Source organism: Magallana gigas, chromosome 1 (assembly GCF_963853765.1).
Source record: "Magallana gigas chromosome 1, xbMagGiga1.1, whole genome shotgun sequence".
Taxonomy (NCBI): Eukaryota; Metazoa; Mollusca; class Bivalvia; order Ostreida; family Ostreidae; genus Magallana; species Magallana gigas.
In genome coordinates, this window is record NC_088853.1 from 73,295,887 (window position 1) to 73,305,975 (window position 10,089).

At 32.5% G+C, this 10,089-nt stretch overlaps 1 protein-coding gene across 1 annotated transcript; it reads right to left on the bottom strand.

The window, feature by feature from the left end:
• Positions 1–1,125: 1,125 nt before the first annotated feature.
• On the bottom strand, positions 1,126–5,768 carry LOC117688642 (fibrinogen-like protein 1). Its single transcript, XM_066074923.1, has 5 exons — positions 5,635–5,768; positions 4,257–4,396; positions 3,951–4,047; positions 3,496–3,660; positions 1,126–1,693 (listed from the first exon to the last, which is right to left on the bottom strand). Exons 2-5 carry the CDS (start codon positions 4,281–4,283, stop codon positions 1,425–1,427), a joined length of 558 nt encoding a protein of 185 aa, XP_065930995.1. The 5' UTR covers positions 4,284–4,396; positions 5,635–5,768; the 3' UTR covers positions 1,126–1,424.
• Between the last annotated feature and the right edge of the window lie 4,321 nt (positions 5,769–10,089).

A 10,089-nucleotide genomic window follows, 5' to 3' on the forward strand; every position in this document is an offset into this window, starting at 1 on the left:
TAATTGTCTGCGAACTTTTCCGGGTTTTTTTTTTCGATTACGACAAAGAGCACACGGCGGGTGTGACCGGTCAGCAGATGATGCTCACTCCCCCTAGGCACCTGATCCTACCTTTATCGTTTTGACGACCCGTGTTGCTCTGCTTTGAATAATATTTCGTTTTATTGATTTTTAAGATGGTTGACGGTTTGTTATTGTCATTGATATTGTCATTTTTTCATTTAAATAATCCTACTGTGCTATCACGTTTTTAAGAAATTGTCAACACGAACTGATGTGCTAAAGATTGTCGACATCTACATTTAAACATCCATTGATTAGATACAATCTTATAAAAGATAAGAGTACAGAACACAGACCACATTCGGTCGTGCAGAGAAATTGTTAACCACGCGTTAGCAAGGTAAGATCATTTTTTAGCATTCAATACTTAAATCTATATTCATATTGGTGTTTTTTGCATGTGATATTGTTAATCGTCGCTTTTATGTACGCTCCCATTCAAAGATATGAAACATATGGAACAGCCATATCAACATAAACAGGTTATTTAGTTCGCAACCTCGGCTAAAAATATAACGCGCGAACCTTTGTCGAAAACAATCTGTATTATTATCGATTACGTTTGACTTAATCATTACCTTTGTAGATGTTTATATCATATTGGTTTCATAAGTTTGATCCTTTTATTTAACCTTACATTAATGAATATTCCAAACTGTCTGGTGACGTTTATACTTGTGCTCATGTGCCGTGATAAAACTTATCGTATATAAAGGATACTGAGAGTTGCAGATTTCCATTACAAACATAAGGGGAAATGTACTCTGAATGTTATTGTAATGCAATGAAGCATTTTATAATATTTAATAAAAAGATACAATTAAATGGGACTGTGTGTTTGTGTTTTCTTCACTTGTTACTACACAACTATCGTAATGTCTGCTTTATAACAAAGCTATCGTTACCTCCAAAGACATTAGTTTTTGGATAGTTGTTCTCATTTTCAAAGAGCTCAGTCACCTCAGTGTATCTGATACTCTTCTCTCTCTCTCTCTCTTTCTCTCTCTCTCTCTCTCAGTGGTATAAAAACAACCTCTAATAATTTTTTTAAAAACTAATATAATAAATAATACTTCTTTTTATTCTAGAAACAAATATTGACAAACACGCCACATATTAACTAATATTTTAAACATTGTAATAATCAAAAAAACTATCAGACAATGTTTTGCATATCTTGAAAATCACAATCTATCAATATTAGCAGCTCATGTGAATAATAATAAGAGTCTTGTTCATTATATGAATGACAATTTGACTCCAAACAACCCAAAGCTTAATCATCGTATCAAAATCTGTTAATTATACACAATATGTTAAAGAGAAAAACAATCTTCATTATTGATGATGTCACCTAGTGTCTAGGCAACTCGTCTTACCATTAAGCGAGTTGACTTGAGCGAATAGTACATATCCCGCCATGGATGATAAGTTATCCCGCTAACGTTCCCAGTGGTTTCCCCTGCCAGATACAGGCCGTTAGGGTTCGCACAGCTACAGGACCGGTGCCACCACCCAGATTTCTGATTGACGGCACAGTTACTCGTAATAATATCATTGTCTTGATCCCATGTGGAAAACATCATGCTGTTTATAACCCTGCCAATGGTTGAATTTGTGAAACAGTCCCCTGTAAAAACAAAAATACATGAAAATAAATACAGAACTTGTTTTTTTAATTCGTTAACATATCGGGAAAGTGGCGATGGCTTTGTTATATTTTTTTCTGTTTGAATATTACATCCAAAAACCTTATTTATAGGGAAAAAAAATTATATGACTTAAATTACATAGTTCGTGTTTAAAAAGAATGAATCTAAAATTATTGTAAACAAGTGGCCCAGGGGCCACATCGCTCACTTGAGCAACAATTGCATTAATTCTGATCAAATAAGCATTACAGTATCAAAATATCTTGACAACTAAGTACAGTAGATCTTGCTTAAAAAATGAAAATCTGCCAATTTTTATCCACCTCTTTTTTTTGGTAAATACCAAGCCCCTTTTGTTGTTGTACCTGTAAGAAGGTTTTTTTCTATTCCTAAATACCCCCTCCCCAATTTCGTGGCCCCATTTTTCTCTAGGGAATCATGGTTTCATCATATTTAAATCTGCAAAACCTGTGCTTTCACACTAAGTACTGAGTTTTGGACCGAAAACTTTCACAGAATATTTTTAAAGATTTTCTCTATATATTCCTATGTAAAAATGCAAACCGCCATCACGGCCCCGCCCTAACACTAGGGACTGTGATTTTGCAAACTTGAATTTACACTACCCGAGGATGCCTCTACACAATTTTAAGCTTTTCTGGCCAAATAGTCTTGAAAACGAAAATTTTTAAAGATGTTTTCTTTATAATTCCTTTGTAAAAATTCATCCCCCATTGTGGCCTCACCCTACTCCTGGACTAACTTGAATCTATACGGTCTGGGGATGCTTCCACTCAAATTTGGGCTTTTCTGGCCTAATAGTTTTGAGAAGAAGATTTTCTCTAAATATAAAAATGTATCCCCCATTTTGATCCCGCCATACCCCCAGGGACCATGATTTGAACAAATCTACATTATTTGAGGATGGTTACACGCCAATTTGAGCTTTCTTGGCCTTATAGTTTTTAAAGAAATGTTTTGAAAGATTTTCTCTATATATCCCTGTATAATAGTTCATCCCCCCCATTGTGGCCCCATCCTACCCCGGGGGACCATGATTTGAACAAACTTGAATCTACACTACCTAAGGATGCTTCCATTTTCATTTGAGCTTTTCTGGCCTAATGATTTTTGAGAAGAAGGCTTTTAAAGATTGTCTCAATATATTCCTTTGTAAAACTTGATCCCCCTATTGTGGCCTCACCTTACCCCCGGGGGACCATGATTTGAACAAATTTGAATCTACACTATCTGAGGATGCCACCATTTTAATTTGAGCTTTTCCGGCCTGATAGTTTTTGAGAAGAAGATTTTTAAAGATGTTCTCTATATATTCCTATGTAAAACTTGATCTCCCAATTGTGGCCTCAACCTACCCCCGGGGACCATGATTTGAACAAACTTGAATCTACACTACCTGAGGATGCCTCCACAAAAGTTTTAGATTTTCAGGCCAAATAGTTTTTGAAAAGATTTTTGAAAAATACCAACAAATTTTCAATAATTCTCAATTATATCCCCTTTAAAAAGGACGTAGCCCTTCATTTGAACAAATTTGAATTCCCTTCACCTATAGGTGCTTTGTGCTAAATTTGTTGAAATATGCCCAGTTGTTCTTAAGAAGAAGATTAAAATGTGAAAAGTTTACAACAACGACAACGACGACGACAACGACAGAGAAATTGTGATCAGAAAAGCTCACTTGAGCCTTTGGCTCAGGTGAGCTAAAAAGCATAAAACCCCGAAGCTAGTGAAGTTTTTGACGCTTAAAAAATCTCACCAACGTTTCCAGAAAACCCTGACAACGTGACTTTGTACTTTCTTGATTCGTCTCCTACATTAAAACTGCTGTACTTGACGTAACGTGTCTGGTTGTCAAAGTCCTCCATGTCCATCCTCATCTCATACGTTCCCTGGTTCAGTAGATGGTGTAATATTTCGTTACCTTTAATAACAGTGAGAAAACTTATTGAAACTCTGATATAAAACTAAGTCTTTGGTTTTTTTCACCGAAAAGAAATACAATAAAATAAGCAACAAAATGGAACTGTTTAACCCAGCAACTTTTTCCCTTAGGATTAAAAAAACACCAGAGAAAAACTTCTCGATATTTTGTAAATACTTTCACGTTAATTTAAAAAAAAAATTGTGGAGTCTTTTACCGCCAACAATTAAAATAAAGTAATATCAAATCTTTAAAATTATCTTGAATTTAGAACACAGTCAGAATAATACCGAGCCAGAACTCAGATCTCATATTCCCGAATCCGTTCTTGTACTCTATCCATGTTCTGTAAAAATTCTCAGAACCGTCTTGTCGTCTCTGGAACACCTTGAAATTAAGGAACCAATATAATGATTTCATTAAAAGGTATGCAATGTGTCTTTTAAATAAACATATGCTTGTACACAATAGTAATTTGAAAGAAAAAATAATTGTTATAATTATGTTTTCTTCAATTACATCGTATCAGCCTTTAGAATGAAATGATAATAATAATTATCATAATAATAAAAAAAATAATAAAATGATGTAAATACTGTCCAGCCACCGCCATCTTTCTCCATATCACAGAAGACTGTAACGAGATTAATGAATGATAGCTTTATTGTGTACAGTCCACTGGGTATGCCACGGTTAATTTTGTGCAGAGAAGTACAGTCATTTGGAATGCCATTGTCTGAAAGAGAGGTAATTTTGTCGACACTAGCATTTTAACATTTTAAGAACAGCATAGTGTGAGATAAAAAAGATAAAGATATCATAGCAACAGTGGTGACAAAACACAAAGGATGGGCAGAGAGAACGTTGGCTGTCTCTTGTGCCATGGAAAACCCTAAGTAAGTAAGTAACATTTTGTTATGGTTGAAACCTTTTTCAACACAACTCGATATCCTTCTAATTAATGAGATGTGTTTTTTTATTGATGACAATGTGAAAGCACGGTACTCAGAACATTCCACAGTTATAATTTTATTTGAATTTTGTCTTGATAAACTTATTAATACCGATATGTTTCGAACATTTGCAATTATGTGATTATTCTAATTTGCTGTGTCAAATTGATTATTTGTATCAAAATATTGCTGAATATTACTATCAAACGAATGTTTCAACTAAGGATTAATATTCTATTTTACATCATATGCTTTTCATATTTGCCTATTTGTTCTTTCATAATCTTTAAGGCTGTGTAATTCTTTTACCTTTTCGTAAACACAAAAAAGAAAGAGAGGTCAGCCATATAATTGTTTATCTGCTTACATTATTTCACTTGCTGATGTAAAAAAATATCCTTGCCTTTATTATACATGACTATGACGTCATCAATTGTAATGTTACCTAATACAGAGAATTCGAAGATATATTTAGTCCATTGATATATTGTAACTGTAGTTTCAAAATTTGGACAAGAAATATAATTTAAAGAAATTGACAGGTTTCTTGTGTAATGTTTGATATCATGGTTTTTTGTTTTTTTGTTTTTGTTTTTTGGGTTTTTTTTTACGTCATACTGATCTGAGTAATGTTTATTCTATCGATCGCTGAGAGTTGCTTGACCATACCCGCGTAATTAATGAAAAAAAAGGTAAAATGAGTTGTTAAAACAAATGAGTTTGAACAAAGGAAACATATGATACATGGTATGGTAGATTTATCCCGATGTAAACAATTGTCTGTCAATCGGCTGAATCATAATTGAATCGAAAAAAAGGCTTGCGGCTTTATCTTTCTTTTAATTTATAGTTTCCCTTTAGTTGTATGCATGAAAATGCGTTGTTTTGTTTTCACAATCAGAGATATGCCCCAATTATTAGATACGATGCCAACAAAGTTTTGTTATTAATGCCTGGAAAAAAGTCATTAACTTTGATGTTTGCCTCTTGAAATACTCTTGTATCCAACTTGTATACTTACCTCGAATACAGTGGACTTTTGTACTGGAGAGCGTCACACACACATCATCGATTGAGCAAGCCAGACATCCATCATTAATATTCGCAGTCTACAAAAACGCCATGAGTTTTATTATCTATTGCATATGTTCCCCAAGTGCTCATACATAATGAATCTCTGCCATTCATTTAACTGAATGTTACATGAAACTGAATGGTCTGGAAATGTGATAGATATGCCATTCAGTCACCTTTCAGTCACATTTCAGTTGACTGCATGGCAGAGATTCATCATGTGTCTGTTACGAAGGTTATGTAAAAAAGGAAATTAAAGATGGATTTAAGACACAACGAAAGGCTTTAAACACAACAATTTATCGGAAATACATCACAATATTCCTCATATCACAAGCTGGATCGAATGACCTAGTCATGATCATATTGAATTGAATAAAGTAATGAGAGATAAACGTTTTTAGAATAACAGTATATTACATCCAAGAAAATAAAGTAAAGCTGTAGGAACAATTTGTATATGGAATCAGGAAAGAAAAAACATAAAATAAAGAATAAAAAGAAACTGACCTGATCAATTTCAATTCTAACGTAGTCAGGATTTGGTTCCGTTTCGTTGATGGCCGACATAAGTTCACACATCAGTTCCTGTTTCCGGTAGTTGACTCCTCGACACAGCTTGGGCCTGTGTCTACATTCCCGGACACACTGCTGTTGACCAATGATCCCCATCACCCCAACAACGGGACCAGTATACTTCTCACCGTGAACAACCGCCGATGTCCCCCCAACGTATAATGGTGATAAACAAAACAACAGAGTTGTTAAAGTCATTCCATGCAAAGTTCTACCGACCAAAGTAAAAGGATTCATTTTGTCCTGGTACAACCGAGTGACTTTCTGAAATGTTATTAAATACCCTGTGCTGTCTCCAACCTAGTTTGCTCTCTCTGCTTATAAGTACCATTTCTTTCTTTATATTACCGATGTAAATCTAAATGGATTTTAAAGCTCTGACCTCTGTGCCAATTACTGCTTAAAATATTAAAAACTCGTCTGTTTTTATTGAATTAGATAGGTTAAGAATATAAGATTACACGAGCGGAAATACAGTTCAAATAATAGCGAACGTCATTAACAGGATGTCATATGTTTTATTTATATTCCTCTGTGTCTGTTCTCTTTCAAATATAGCAATGGTAGAACACTTCCAAATGAATTTACAAACCATGCTTGCCCTGAATTGAGTTTCTTTAGAATATTTTTGAGTTTTATTTAGAATTCATAAACGATGCAACCCATTCTCTCTAATTATCACCGATATAAATCTAAACGAATTTTAAAGCTATGAACTCCGTACCATATATCTCCTAAAACAATTAAGAAATTGTTTGTGTTCATTGGCTATGACAAGTCAGGAATATCGGATTACACGAACGGAACTACGTACAGTTCAAATAAAAATTAACCTCGTTAAAAGAATTCAATTATTTATTCATTTCCCTCTGTTCTTGTTTATGGCAGTGAGACAGAACTCCCTATTGCTTTTACCCCGGCCCCGTTCCTGAAATGATTTATTGCAGACTGTTTTGAAATTGTATTCAGAACTCATAAAGAGTGCAAATTTACGAGATTTATTAGCGGTCATACAAACAAATATCAGTTGGTATTTTTTTTATGTAATGATTTGTAATCTACAAAGAACGTTTCCAGAAATATTGTTGTCCATTATATCTCTTATTATTTCGAGCATCTTTCCTTATTTTTTTAAAACTCTGAAAATATAGATAAAAATGAAAAATTGAGTAACTAAGGCAACGCTGAGGAATTCACAAAAATGTGAAATATATAAGATTTTTTTTTCGAATGATACGGGGTATTCAAATATGGTCTGGTGTGTAAAAGTATATAATTAGGCCTTTCAAGATTTATTGTATTTGATCACCCCCGGTCGTATCTGATTTCCCCATAATACTTAAATATTGACCTGTTGTTTCGTTAAGGATTACGTTTTCTAAGGGGCGAAAAAAATCCACTAATAGGAACGAAAAACTACTTATTCTACACTGTAGTCCCACTATTGTAGTGCTATTTGTACCTTTTAAATAACTAGGTCAATGACCTACTTTTTCTGCCAGTGACCTCTGAATGTGTTTTGAAAAAAATGTCAAAATTGTCCATCATTTTCAATGTTTTCTTTTTTTTGTAATTAATAAAAATAATAAAACAATTTGTAGGTTGGGAAATGTTAAAATACGAATAGATTTAGTTATTTTTTATTTGACTGAATCGTTTTAAGCTCATATTTTAAGTTTTATTTAGTCCGAATTTCCTCTATGAATTTCAAAAATTGTACCCGTTTTTGATCAAGTCTTACAAAACACTGACTAATAGGAGCTCCAAACCACTAATTGCCTAGAACTGTTTTGGTTGTCTGTATTATGTTGACATTAACATTATATATGGTCAATTATCAAAATTCATTTCAATTCAAAATCTTGAACCGTTTGTATTTTAAAGATTTTTCCAATCGCGTGCCAGCTTTAATTTGACTTGATAGACACGAGGGTTCTAAGTGTAGACGGTAGTTATGTTGTTTTAACATAGATATTTGAATTTTTGATGTTTTTTTAAACATTTTTTCTTTCAATTTTCATGTTTAAATTGCTTCAGTAAGACATTTTTAATATGTTAAGTGTTTTTCGAATAGTAACAGACCTTACAATGTTTTGCATTGTAAACAAAGCTTGTGTTTACGTTATGAATGCTGAAGTAAATATTCCAGTATTAGACCTACAATATGTTAAACTTAAGGAAGTTTTTTATTTATGATTAAATAGCATAAGAACATAAACAAATCAGCTGGAAAAAGATTTCTGCTGGTATATTGAACATATGTAAACAAAAACAGCCTTTTTACATGACAAGGAATTATTGGCCCATTTTCTTCCTTTTAACTCTGTGACTGACTCTCAAATTTTATTTGGTCATTAGAAATGTATTGTTAGGGTAGCAAGGGACAGTTTTGGATAAAGTACAAATATTTCTTTATAAAATTGAGAGTTGCTGGACTTGAGAGCTTCTGAGCGTTGCTTAAATTCATGAAATGGTTTTTAATGATTAGCATTACTGGGAGGAATGCCTCTTGTTGAAATTGATATCCAATATTTCGGCCCCCAATGTTAGTACATGATAATCAGGGCTGCGTTTTACAAAAGAACTTACAACTTATTGTAACAAACGAGTATGGTATATATGTACTTCGTTTATTAACTATTGTTAATATTATTATGGTGACGCTCCGACAAAACATAATACAAATATGAACTTCACAATAATTAATCATCACAATTAATTCAAGTATTATAATGACACATTAGACATATGTTCAATTACAATATAATGTTTTTCTACTTACCTTATTTTTAATAAATGATGTCATAAAAAGAAATAACCCTATTACAATATTGAATATGCAATGTTGCAGATTAAAAATATACAAAATGTAAATGCCATAATCAATAATTTCTCAAGTACACAAGTACCTACCCTAAATAAGGGTGAAAGGAACTGTATATACTGTATACAAGTATAGAATTACGTGTACTGGTAGATAATATCTGAAATAAACCATTTAGACATGTAACTATGCAAAATATGCATGTTTATAATTTTATAAAAATATATGTAAAATCAATATCACTGTACCCTTTTTAAACATTTAAAATCTGTATTCAAATCATGAGTACAATTCACTATGAAACCTTTAAACTTTGTAACCTTTCTTAAAAATTTCAACCTACTCTCATCTGTGATACGATGATTACTTTGATATAATTACTGATAAAAAACTAACTTCACATTCAATACAATGTAGTAGCAGTACAATTATTTTACTTACAAAATGTTCTCAACTCACAACTGGCCTCAGCAATGGTCACAAACAAAATGGTTATTGTCCGAAATTTATAATCTCTATGATAATTGAAAATCTTACAAAATCTATTTCTTTATAAAATTACTTTCAAGAAAAACTATCTATATCCGTACACTATATGAAAAGTACCTTACATTATCATTATCAAAATAAAACTAATTCACATATGTGTTCAAAATGTTCAAACCATTTTCATATAGATTAACTAACAGTATTATGATGTAATAAAAAAACACATCATGTTTCATAAGTGTCCGTAGCCTACTGGATAAGACAGTGGTCATCACTTCCAGCGGCCAGGGTTCAATCCCCAGTGGAACCTCTTTTTTTATTTGAATTTTTAAACTTACATATAGAATATTTATAAAAAAAAAATATGATATACAATTCTTCATCTCACATTATGACTAAATTAATGAATGTTAATCAATCACCAACTAATCAATGATTTATTCTTAGGGCTGGAAAATACATTTATGGAAATTGAAATATTTGTGAACAAATGGTTTTATGTCAATTTGGTTC

What these genes read in the sequence shown, in the direction of transcription:
- LOC117688642 (XM_066074923.1), bottom strand. Translation starts at nt 4,283, where the DNA reads ATGGAGAAAGATGGCGGTGGCTGGACA. An exon ending in AAGATGGCGGTGGCTGGACA is followed by an intron (nt 4,048 to 4,256) that starts GTATTTACATCA and finishes CTTAATTTCAAG; the next exon opens with GTGTTCCAGAGACGACAAGA. An exon ending in GAGATCTGAGTTCTGGCTCG is followed by an intron (nt 3,661 to 3,950) that starts GTATTATTCTGA and finishes CTGTTATTAAAG; the next exon opens with GTAACGAAATATTACACCAT.